This window comes from Microtus ochrogaster, chromosome 8 (genome assembly GCF_000317375.1).
Source record: "Microtus ochrogaster isolate Prairie Vole_2 chromosome 8, MicOch1.0, whole genome shotgun sequence".
In the NCBI taxonomy this organism is placed as follows: domain Eukaryota; kingdom Metazoa; phylum Chordata; class Mammalia; order Rodentia; family Cricetidae; genus Microtus; species Microtus ochrogaster.
In genome coordinates, this window is record NC_022015.1 from 67,175,846 (window position 1) to 67,188,374 (window position 12,529).

A 12,529-nucleotide genomic window follows, 5' to 3' on the forward strand; every position below is an offset into this window, starting at 1 on the left:
GAAGAATTTTGATGGGACCTTGATGGGGATTGCATTGAATCTATAAATTCCTTTGGTAGAATTGCCATTTTTACTATGTTGATCCTCCCAATTCAAGAGCAAGGGAGATCCTTTCATTTTCTGGTATCCTCTTCAATTTCTTTCTTCAGTGCCTTAAAGTTCTTGTCAAATAGATCTTTCACTTCCTTGGTTAGAGTTACCCCAGAATTCTTAAGACTCCCACTGCTAAAATTCTTATTCTGTGTCTGAGGGTGACTGATGGAAATTAAGTAGCAAAGATGATGTCCATGCTTCTAATCAGGATATCCCAAGTCCCCTCATCTTTGTTACAGTCTAGAAAATATAAATCACATCAATTCATGCCAGTTTGTATTGAAGGTTTAGTGAAGAGGTTGTGTAGAAAAAGAATGTGCTGATGTCACTCACTGTGTGAGAGTTTATGCAGTGGTTATCACATGTGGGCTGGTTCATGTGCTCTTCTATAGGTATCTCTATAAGCAATGACAATTTCTATATACAACATAAAAATCACTCATCAAGATGGATAACCTATTTTATTTATTCTTACATTTCTTTTTTCAGACCAAGGTCCACTATAATGTACACATAGATACATCCTATGTTTTAAACTTTTATCATTTTCTTTTGTAGATTTGCAATAATTTTCCTGCTATAATTGATTATCTACCAGGAAGACACAGAGAGTTGCTTGAAAATTTTACTTTTTTAAAACATTATTTTTTGGCAAAAATGATAGAGCACCAAGAATCACTGGACATTAACAATCCTCGGGACTTTATTGATTGTTTTCTGATCAAAATGGATCAGGTAATATGATAATAAAACTTCAATTCAGTTGTTTGATTGCCTGAGCATTGTTCCATGGATAGTCTCTGCTTTACAGGGATATTTGAATGGTTCAGACCAGTAATGTTGGACAAACACTTCGTTAGCATATTATGTACATGAATTTGCAGTAAGTATACCAGTGTAAAGTTAAATAATTTGAATTTATTCACACAATTTTCTAGATAAAAATGATCTAGCTGAAAAGTCATAAGATGCTATATGTCTAAGGAATGTAAACCTTTCCAAACTGTTCGCAGGAGGCTGATTGTTTGTTCCCGGCTACCCAGATCAAAAAATAATCACTCAGAAACTATATTATTTGCAATTTTGTTTGACCAATAGCTTAAGAGTATTTCTGGCTTATTCTTATATCTTAAATTAACCCATTTCTATTAATCTGTGTATTGTTACATGGCTGTGGCTTACTGACAAGATTCTGCTGCATCTCTCCTAGGTGGCAGCTACATGACTTCTCATTGACTCTGCCTATTTCCTTCCAGTATTCAGTTAGTTTTCCTGCCTAGCTCTATTCTGCTAAGTCACTGGCTGAAATTGATTTATTAATTAACCAATAGAAGTAACAAACACATATATAGAAGGACTTCCCACACCATTCCTCCTTTTCTGTTTAAATAAAAAGGAAGGTTTTAACTTTAACATAGTAAAATTACATATAACAAAACAGGTATCAAGCAAGAATTACATTTACAACATTTATATCTACTTTATCTTTTATCATAACTAAGGAAAAGTATAATTAAAACTATCTTTTCTTCAACTCCATCAATGACTCCAGAAGGATGCAATATTCCTAAGTTAACATGAAGTGCATTGTAAGCAACTTCCAAAACTCTGAATTGACAGAGACATCTTGCTGCCTGGACAGTCACCTAACCTTCTTCTGTATCATTGGAGCATCCAGTCTTCAGCCTACAGGCCCATAGTATCTTGCAGACTTTTCCATGAAGCAGGAAACTTCAAAGACAGGTCTGCCTATGTTGGAAATTTGTCAGTCACTTTCTTCTGTGTCCTGCAGAATGTCTGTCAGACTCTTTCTTGAAGCAAGAACCCCGAAGGACTGTATTACCTTCTTTAGGCAGCTTCAGCAGTCATTTTTTTTTTGTGGCTCCTGCAAGTCCAGTCAAACAGTTCAGGCAAGAGAAGTTTCTTGCCTGAAACCCCATGAGGAACCTCTTTGATGCCCATCATCCTCTTGAAGTAGATTGATGCTGCCAGGATCAGATGTGTCTCATTGTCACGAAAAAATCCTAAGTTCTTAAAACATTTTAAATACCATATTCTGAAGGTCTCTGAAAGATTTGGAGAATACCTTTCTAATTGGAATATATTTCTATACATCTAGAAAACTTAGCTAACATGACTACACACTTGAATATTATAGATGACTATATATTAACCTATATTTCTTAAATATACATTATACTTTTAAATGTGCGGCACAAACACAATACCTTAATCAAGAGCATTTATATATATATACATAAAACATATTTGAGACCTTATTTGTATCAGTAAACCAAGATCCATAGCAATGCAAAGTAGTCATCTCTATAGCATATCCCCCTTTAAATGTAAACTAATATTTATAAACAATCATTTAGGGAATTTGGGCATAGTTCTCTCCAAACTGCTTCCTGCTTTTTGCTGGGCGAAGTTATTTTTGGGGGTGTTCATGGTGACCTTTTAGCAGGTCTTGGTCCATCAAACCACATTAGTCTAGAAGAAGTCCATAGGTCCTCATCTTCTGTGGAAACCAAAGCAGAACCTCTTTTCCAAAGCAACAAATCCTTAGAACCAAATTCTGAAGTCAAGATACCTTTAAAGTATATATGTTGGTTTAGTTTAGCAGCCCATAAGATAAAATGTTTCCCTGTACTTAGCTCCTTCACAGTCAAAAATTTTAAAGAAAGCCCAATAATATACATAATCCAGACTCCCTGTGCACATTACATTTTTATGTGGCTTATTTTTTTCTTTACCGCATTAATCTATTACTGTCTGTACTCTGTCTTTAAAGACTTTGTTTTTTTTTACATTAGAGGTCTTTTTTAAAAATCTGAATCTGTTTTTATTGTGTATCTGTAATCATTTTATAACCAGAAGTCTCCCCACCCATATTTTGAAGGCTAAGTGTTCATGGCTAGGGCCAACATAACCCTGCCGTTTGCTCTGCCCAGTCCAACATGGCAGAAGCATGTTTACTGCTTCTGACAGCCATGCACATTGCCATATTTTTAGGCACACAGCAGTTCTATTTATGCCATTAAGCAAGTTGCAGCACTCTTCTCACAGACCCCATTTAAATGCTCCATAGCTGAACCTTCTGAAAAAGTCAGAACCATTCATGCTGGTGAAACAGGAAGCTGCCTTAAAGGAATTTTTTGCAGTGTTTGCTGTTACTGCAGAGTCAGGAAGGTTTCTCTTAAAAGAATTATGCCTCTGCTTGCTTCTAGCAAACAGAGCCCACCCAAGAAAATGCTGCTACCAAAAAGCTGTGCTTAACTCTGTTCTCTTGTGTGTAAAATTTCTTTTTAAGGTTTTTCAGGTTTTACGTGAATATAGTTGACCATGTTGGTGTGCCATTTTTTTTGTTTGAGGCTTCTTGTTTGTTCCTGACTACCCAGACCATGAAATAATCACTCAGAAACTATATTATTTGTGATACTGTTTGGCCAATAGCTTAATCATCTTTCTGGCTAAATCGTATCTTAAATTAATCCATTTCTATTAATTGTGTATTGCCACAAGGTTGTGGCTTACCAGCAAGGTTCCAGTGCATCTGTTCCCAGTGGTGGCTACATGGCTTCTCACTGACTCTGCCTTCTTTTTCCCAGCATTCATTTTAGTTTTCCCGCCTAGCTCTATTCTGCTAATTCACTGGCTGAAACAGATTTATTCATTAACCAATAAAAGAAACACATATACAGAAGGACTTCCCGTACCACACAACTATTAGAAAAAAAAGTCAACATGAAATAAAGATGAGTATTGTCTTTGCAGACAATGCATGGAAACTCAGAAAAGTTAGTCAAGCTAGTCAGACTGTCTATAGTGTCTGCAGATTGAACTAAATCTTAAAATATTAGCAATGGACAGGTGAGGGAATTTCACACAAATTGTAAAGTGTAGGTTGTGGTTGAGAAGGGAATGATTAGTGCTAAGGATGAAAGTTAAATGAAAATTTAAGTTAACTGAGTGTAACTTCAAGTGGATTGATGTGGACATGGAATTAAAGACTGATATCTATCAGGTACCTATATGAATGAATGCTATTTCTGTCTTGGCTTCATTTGTTGTAAAACCACTTATTTCCAATGAATACTATTGGCACTCATCATATACATAAGGTGTTTGTTTGGTTGCTTTGTGAGCTCTCCAATTTACTTCACTGAACTCTATCCTTATTCTTGCTGTGTCTTGGATTTACTCTCCTTATCTAAGCAGTAAACCTCCCTCATGAGAGTCAGGGATCATCCATCTTTCTTTGCCATGTTTACAATTGAGGCTTTCATCTTTGTGACTATCCCTAATATAACATACTATCTGTCTTTTCTCCTCCCTTTTTATGTGTGCTTTGAGTAAAACATTAAAAAAGAAAATGAGGCATCAATTCTTTTGTTTCTGTCTCTTTGGGAAGATGATACACTATATGATTCACATGGCTGAGGAGTCTCATGAAAATAATTTTTCCAGATAAGACACTGGGTATAGGGGGTAAATATGGGTCAGGGGGTTTACATCTCTTTTGAACACATGCTAGTTTCTTCTCCCACTGCATTCCCCAGGCTCCGTCAGGTTAAGTTCAGCATATGTAAGGCATTTTTATTCCATCTAGTAAGCACATTGACAAATTATTTGATGGCTAACACTGGAAAATCATTCCTAGGAAAAGAACAACCCAAAGACAGAGTTTACCTGTGAAAACTTGATCTTCTCAGCAGGTGACCTGTTTGCTGCTGGGACAGAGACCACAAGTACAACACTGAGGTACTCCCTGCTGCTCCTGCTCAAGCACCCAGAAGTCACAGGTGAGGACACAGGTGGGAAGCAAGGAATTCAGAAAGGAATTGGAAGGAAATCCAGGAGTCCTGGGAATTGTTTGTCTCAAGGAAGACTCAGAATTTAACTGTGTGTGCCACTCCAATCTGCTACATTGATCAGGAGGACTGAAGTGAGGTTTCTCAGCTCATAGCAGAGCTCATGCTTCATAGAAGTGAAGGTGGAAGGCAGGAAAAAAGATCAGTATTTTTCCAGAGCCTAGATTTTATGGGAAGTGATTGTGTCCACACGAATTTTTTTAAAATGCAAATTACTTTAAACTGGAAAAATCCATATTGAATGGAAGATATATTCTTGAGGATGTTTTTCCTTATTATGACAATTCTTTTGTTGGAATAGAAATTCTCCTTACAGAAGAATAAATATCAATTCTAGAATTTAATGAGACATCATCCTGGAAACTATTCTAAAGCTTAGGTCCATTTAGGCAGAGTTTCTAAAGGTATTTAATTTATCATTCTATAAATAAGTTTCCATAAAATGCTCTTTAAGTTATGGCAGACTATTGGGGTAGTGTCTTATAATTTTATCTTAAATTAAAAATATTCTATGTATATGAATGTTTTGCCTGCATTTATGTACCATGTGCAGGCCTGGTGCCCACAGATATCAGAAGAGGGCATCGAATACATAGAATTGAAATTTGTACATAGTTATGTATGAATGCTGGTAGTTGAATACAAGTCCTCCAGACATAAAAAGTAATGGGCTATAGAAATCAAGAGACCACATGGGGAAGAATGAGATTGTTAGGGTGGTTGGTTAGCTTCATACCTAGAAAACATCCAGTTCAGAATGGACCGATGGAGAGAAGGTGTGAGGAGAGAACCAAGAACAAAAGGGAAATAAGAGGCTGATATCCTGAGACTTCTCCCTAACTGGATATGTATTGGCAAGACTTTGAAACATCTACTTGAATATTTCAAAATAATCCCCCAAATGAAAAAAATGTAAGTAGGCAAAGAGAAATAGATTTAAGTTCAGGATAGCATCAACAATGACAATAGTCATTTCTTTCTTACCAGGGCACAAATTTTATGTAGTCACAAAGATTTCACCAATGGATATTGCAAAGCTCCCCTGTGAGGACTGAACTGAGAAAGGTGTTTATATTTAATAAATCTAGAGAATATGAAACTATTTTTTCCACATGAATAGGAATTTCATTTATCCAGTGATGGATAAGAAAGAATAGTCACTGCATATTTGTTAGAGGACATCGCTTGTTCATCCCAGCCACCAAGAACTAAAAATCACACAGAAATTGTGTTAATTAAATCACTGCTTGGAACATTATCTCTAGCTTCTTATTGGCTAACTTTTACATCTTAATTTAATCTATTTCTATTAATCCGTGTATCGCCACGTGAGAGTGACTTACCAGGTAAAATTCCCAGCATCTGTCTCTAGTGGCTCAATGGCATCTCTCTGACTCTGCTTTCTTCCTCCCAGAATTCAGTTCCATCTTTCCTGCCTACCTAAGTTCTGCCCTATCAACATGCCAAGGCAGTTTCTTTATTCATTAATGGTAATCACAGCACACCGAGGGGACTCCCACATCACAAAGAGATATAAACATAATTTTTTTTTTTGATTTTTCGAGACAGGGTTTCTCCAGAGCTTTTGGTTCCTGTCCTGGAACTAGCTCTTGTAGACCAGGCTGGCCTTGAACTCACAAAGATCCACCTGCCTCTGCCTCCCATAAACATAAATTTTAGGAGCAATTGTTAGTACATGACCATATTTGGAAAGTAAGAAGATATTATATACCTTTGGAAACTACATACAAACATGCACACAATTCCATTATAATTTATTCTTAAATATACTTCATTGTTTTGGTACTAATAATATTTGATCAATAGTTTTCTTCTAAGAGTTGATTTTCATGGTTTGCTGTTCTGTTTATTATTTGAAATGAATAGTGTTGATTTTAAGTATGATAATTATTATATAAGGCCTATGTATTATGCCTTCTAAAATATTTGATAGTAGTATTTATATCATAGCAACCATCACTACATTAGCATATGTTATGCTTTCATGTTGTTGCCAGGCATATTCATCTTGCTACTGGCAACCCTGATTTGTATTCAATTTGCCACTTTCTTACTTGTTATTTTTAACTGTGTTGAACTAGCCAAAGTCCAGAAAGAGATTGACCATGTGATTGGTAGACACAGAAGCCCCAGCATGCAGGACAGGAGTCACATGCCTTACACTGATGCTGTGTTGCATGAGATTCAGAGATACATTGATCTCCTTCCTACCAGTCTACCCCATGCAGTGACCTGTGACATTAAGTTCAGAAACTATCTCATTCCCAAGGTAAGTTTCCTTTGTCTACATTGTACCTTAATGGTCTTGCTCTTAAATGAGTGAGTGAAATTAAATCATAAACCCAAGATATTGGAGCTTGAAATTTTAGATTATCAGTGTTGAAGAGGAAGTTAGGAAACCTTTCAGGGAGATTAAGCCAACCAAGCCACAAGTTGTATATTCACAAGCAACCTGTACTAGAATTCTTAAGAATTTATAGCATGATTGTTCCCAATTTGCTGCCCCTACCAGATAAAAGAAATACAAACACTTTACATCTTGGAGCTGGATGAACTTTTTGCTATTTTCATTGAGCCAATAAAATTATGAAACAAGTCTTAGTTTGTAGAGCTGTAGGTCTTCCAAATTTATTCTCCATTTAAAGTCACTCTTGACTGTTTACACTTTGAAATAAGACTTAGAGTTCAGATTGCCAGTCTTTGAAAAGACTCTCCTAGGGTTTTATCAGGATGCTAAGAAGTATATAGGCACATTTAGAAAATTTCTATATGTAGTAGGAGCAGCGGGCTGCGTTCACGCTGCCTGGCTCCTGCACGGCTAGCTTTACCCAAAATAATTACATGGAAACTGTATTCTTTTAAACACTGCTTGGCCCATTAGCTCTAGCCTCTTATTGGCTAATTCTCACATATTGATCAACCCATTTCTAATAATCTGTGTAGCATCATGAGCTGGTGGCTACCAGGGAGATTCTTTTTTTTTATTATTGAGAAAAGGAAAAAAAAGTTTCAGCCTCCTCCCAGCCTCCCATTTCCCTCCCCCTCCTCCCACCCTTCTCCCCCTCCCCTACTCCTCTCCCCCTCCCTCTCCAGTCCAATGGGCAGTCAGGGTTCCCTGCCCTGTGGAAAGTCCAAGGTCCTCCCCCCTCCGTCCATGTCTAGGAAGGTGAACATCCAAACTGGCTAGGCTCCCACAAAGCCAGAACATGAAGTAGGATCAAAACCCCGTGCCATTGTCCTTGGCTTCTCATCAGCCCTCCTTGCTTGCCATGTTCAGAGAGTCCGGTTTTATCCCATGCTTTTTCAGTCATAGTCCAGCTGGCCTTGGAGAGCTACCAGGGAGATTCTTAACCTGCTTCTGTGTCAGGTGGGAGAGTCATGGTGACTGCCTGACTAGGCTTTCTTTCTCCCAGAATTCTGTTCAGTCTACTCCACCTACCTAATTTTCTGTTCTATTAAAGGGCCAAGGCAGTTTCTTTATCTAACCAATGAAAACAACTCAAAACAGAAGACTCTCCCCCATCATCTATATTGATCTATTAAATCTTTCAGTTCATGTAATTATGTACTCAGTTTCGGGGTTAGTTTGTACATCATGTTCTCTAGTAGTTTGTTTCCAGGTATAGCTTTGGAAGAAAAAAATGGACAAAGAATATTCTCTAGGACTCAGTCATATATTGTAAGGCAGGTGGGCACATGTTAACTATGTTGATAGTGGATATGCCTGCTTCTTCTGTCTTAAGATGATATTCAGATCTCTACATTATAGAAGTTATGCTCTTTTTGCAATCAATAAAATTTATGGCATGGCCATTGACACCTTATGAATATGCTGCTTAGTGAGTCATCTGATTAGTTTCTCAGTTTCAATATTTATCCTCAAATAAACTGATGACCCTGACTGGAATTCTTTTTTCTTTTTTGTTGGTTTTTTTTCGAGACAGGGTTTCTCTGTGGTTTTGGAGCCTGTCCTGGAACTAGCTCTTGTAGACCAGTCTGATCTCGAACTCACAGAGATCAGCCTGCCTCTGCCTCCCGAGTGCTGGGATTAAAGGCGTGCGCCACCACCGCCCAGCTCCTGACTGGAATTCTTACAAAATTAGGAAATTTATAATTTTGTTATCCCTTCAATTTTTTACAAGCAGTCCTAAATATAATCAATATCTCACCTATATCTTAAATTTAAGACTAATAAACTACATGTTATGGAATAATTAAATAATATTTTTGGCAATGCTATTCCAGAAGACATTGTTAATTTTATCAGAAATGTACATATGACATTCCTATGAGCAGATACATCTGGTGTTACATGTAAAAATTTAAAATTTCAAGCCACATTTCACACATGCATGACGCAGTAGCAACAGTAATAAAGTACAGCAGTAGGTGGTGATAGACACCAGTGCTAATCTTGTTGATAAATGTATATTCCAGTATACTTAGTCCTTCAAAATCTATTGGAGAACACGCTTTAAGATCACTGCCATTGGATCCCAGTGCATCCCTGTTGTTGCATGATCTGTCTGTACAGATATGCCTCTGCTCTTGTTTGGACATGATTTCCTCAGAAGCGTTGATTATGCCATGTCTATTGTTCCTCTTATCTCTGTAACATTTTCATAACTTGACTTGTCTATGGCTCTTGTTTACAGGGAACCACTGTCATCGCATCAATGTCATCAGTGCTACATGATGACAAAGAATTCCCCAACCCAGAGAGGTTTGATCCTGGTCACTTTTTAGATGAGAATGGCAAGTTTAAGAAAAGTGACTACTTTGTTCCTTTCTCAACAGGTAGTCAAATCATTTCCTGGTCTTTTGGATCTTACAGTCCACCCTACTCTTCCTCAATGTTCCCTGAGCCTTAGCTGCAATGGTTGTGCTGTAGATGTATCTACTGGAGCTAGGCACCCAATGATAGATTGTTCTCTGCATTTTGATCAGTTGTGATTTTCTATAATGTTCTCTCTTTTATGCAAAGAGTTTCTTTGGTGAACACGAGAGCTATACTTGTCTGTGGATATAAAGATAAGTAGTATTTAAATACATGGTCAATGGATGAAATATTACACTCATTACACATCAAAGATTCTTTTTTAAGCACCTGTCTCTGGTGGCCTCAGCCTATCCAGTTATAGCTGTGGACTGCCCATGAGGACTCTCTGATGATGTCAGGTGTTCCAACTCCAAGAGTAGCTTATTTTCTACAATTTAGAATGATTGTCAAGATGTCTGCTGGCTTTAGTACTCTTAGTATTTGCTGAGAGATATATAAAGGTTTTCTTTCAAGCTTCTCAGCTGAGAAGGAACCTGATTACCTGCTTATTTAAGCTATTTCTTTTTCTGTAGGATAGAGCTTTCTGCCTGTGCTGTGACACTTTTTCTTTTTCCCCTATAAACGGGAGTATTTTCTATTATCCTGATGTTTGGTTCCAAAGCAGTGTTATTCTGTCTCTTGTGCTGTGTTCTCCATATCCTCTGGAGTACACCAGCTCTACTTTTGTGTTCCATTAAATCCTAGAGTTCACCATGGCCACTCACCTCTATGTGTAGTTAAATGAGCGTTTCTTTGTTTTAATCCTGCGAATGGGAAGTCTAGTATTCTTTACTGCTTTTCCACCCTCTGAAGCTTTGCATCCAAGTATTTTAATACTTTGTTTCCTAATATCAGACATGGAGAAAAAATATGTTCATCTTTTCTCCATTTATCTAACAACTGTCCATCTATCTATCCATCTATCCATTCATGCATCCATCCACCTAGTCTATTAAATAGTAACACAAATTCTCTTTCATTATAATTCCAAACACAGTGCATGTCTCAACAAAACACAAGTAGTTAATTATATTGTTTTTTATTTTATTTATTTTTTTATTTTTAGGAAAACGGATTTGTGTGGGAGAAGGTCTGGCCCGAATGGAGTTATTTTTATTCCTGACCACCATTTTACAGAACTTTAATCTGAAATCTCCAGTTGACCTGAAAGACCTTGATACCAGTCCAGTCAACAATGGATTTGTTTCTGTGCCACCCGAGTTTCAGATCTGCTTTACTCCCATCTGAATGTATTTTCTTCTAGAAGCCCTTCTTCCTGGGCACAGTTGACCACTTCTGTCAGTCATAGCTCTCTGACCTCCCACCTCACCCTTCCTCAGCTCTTCAAGGTCCAGGGAATGTCCATCTACTTGGGGCAATTTTCAGGGTTGTGGACAAACACATTAACAATTTCTTATGCTGTGTAATGATTTATTGAATTCAGAAATGCTAATTATCATCTAGTGCTGAATTAGTAAATATCATTACTGTAAAACTGAGAAATGTGACAGTTGAACATCACCTAGCCCTGTGTGTTTTAAATAAAAGCATTATAATTCTGGTCTATTTTCAAAGTTTCCTTTCTTTTTTCTTTTTGATATATATATATCATGCATTCCAGGCTGTCTCTAAACTCATTGTGCAGTTGAACATAACTTAAAATCTTCCCGTCCCACCACCTGAGTTCTGGGATTCCATGCATACACCTGCAGAAACTGATACATTGTTAGTTTTGTGTTCCTATGGCAAGTAGTCATAAATTAACATCTCAAGATGTTTTTGTTTCTTCACCATATGCAAAGAAAGTAAGAGTGAATGGTAGAAAGGCTCTTTAGCTAAGTCTCACTAATAACAACCTCAAGTTTGGATCTGAATGAGAAAAAAGTGATGCTGTAAAAGGAACTATGAAAGGATTAGATGTAGCAGGCTTCCATGTTATGTGTTATGACTTCTGTTCCTGAGTTGGTGTTACTGTGAACATAAACACTTGTCATTCTAGATTATGATTCTTACCTAGGGCCAAATATGAATCCATGCTTTCACGCTGGAAATTCTGCTCTCTATGTATTATCCTTTTCTCTCAAACAAGATTACAGTTCTTGGAAAGTCTCATCAATTTATTTTCTGCATCATTATCATAGGACCAAACTAGGGCCTCTGAATGTGGGTGACAGTTATATGGCTGGGGTAGACAGTGGAGCCACTGGCAGTGAGACCAGGATTTATCTCTACTGCTTGTTCTGTTGTTTTGGATCTCATTCTCCCTGGAAGGATACCTTCTTCTTCTTCTACCCCTATTATTCTTATGTTTGATCTTTTCATGGTTTCCCAGATTTCCTAGATGTTTTGTTCAAAGAATTTGTTGGATTAATGTTTTCTTTGGCCGATGAATCTATTTTCTCTATAGTACCTTCAACAACTTAGATTCTCTCTTCTATTTCTTGTATTTTGTTGGTTATGCTTACCTCTGCTGCTCCTGCTCATTTACCGAGATTTTCCATATCCAGAATTCCTTCAGTTTGTGTTTTCTTTATTGCCTCTATTTCAGTCTCCAGGTCTTGAACTGTTTGCTTTACCTGTTTGATTTTTTTCTTGGTTTTCTTGTTTTTCTTTGAGAAATTTATTGATTACTTCCAATTTTTTTTGTTGATCTTTTCTTATTTCTTTTTTTTTTGCAATTAGTTTTTTTTTCTTTTATTTTTTTTTATTGAGAAAAGGAAAA

At 37.0% G+C, this 12,529-nt stretch overlaps 1 protein-coding gene across 3 annotated transcripts in view; it reads left to right on the forward strand.

Moving 5' to 3' along the window:
- Positions 1 to 11,055, forward strand: part of LOC101997258 (cytochrome P450 2C19-like) — a 22,351-nt gene extending 11,296 nt beyond the window's left edge. Inside the window, exons 5-9 of one of the 3 annotated variants that reach the window (XM_005352218.1) lie at positions 652 to 828; positions 4,757 to 4,898; positions 7,070 to 7,257; positions 9,644 to 9,785; positions 10,874 to 11,055. In XM_005352218.1, the coding sequence (XP_005352275.1) occupies positions 652 to 828; positions 4,757 to 4,898; positions 7,070 to 7,257; positions 9,644 to 9,785; positions 10,874 to 11,055 (831 nt within the window). The remainder of the gene's footprint in view (positions 1 to 651; positions 829 to 4,756; positions 4,899 to 7,069; positions 7,258 to 9,643; positions 9,786 to 10,873) is intronic. The other 2 variants (XM_026781440.1, XM_026781441.1) reach the window with 2 other exon arrangements.
- The last annotated feature ends 1,474 nt before the right edge of the window (positions 11,056 to 12,529 follow it).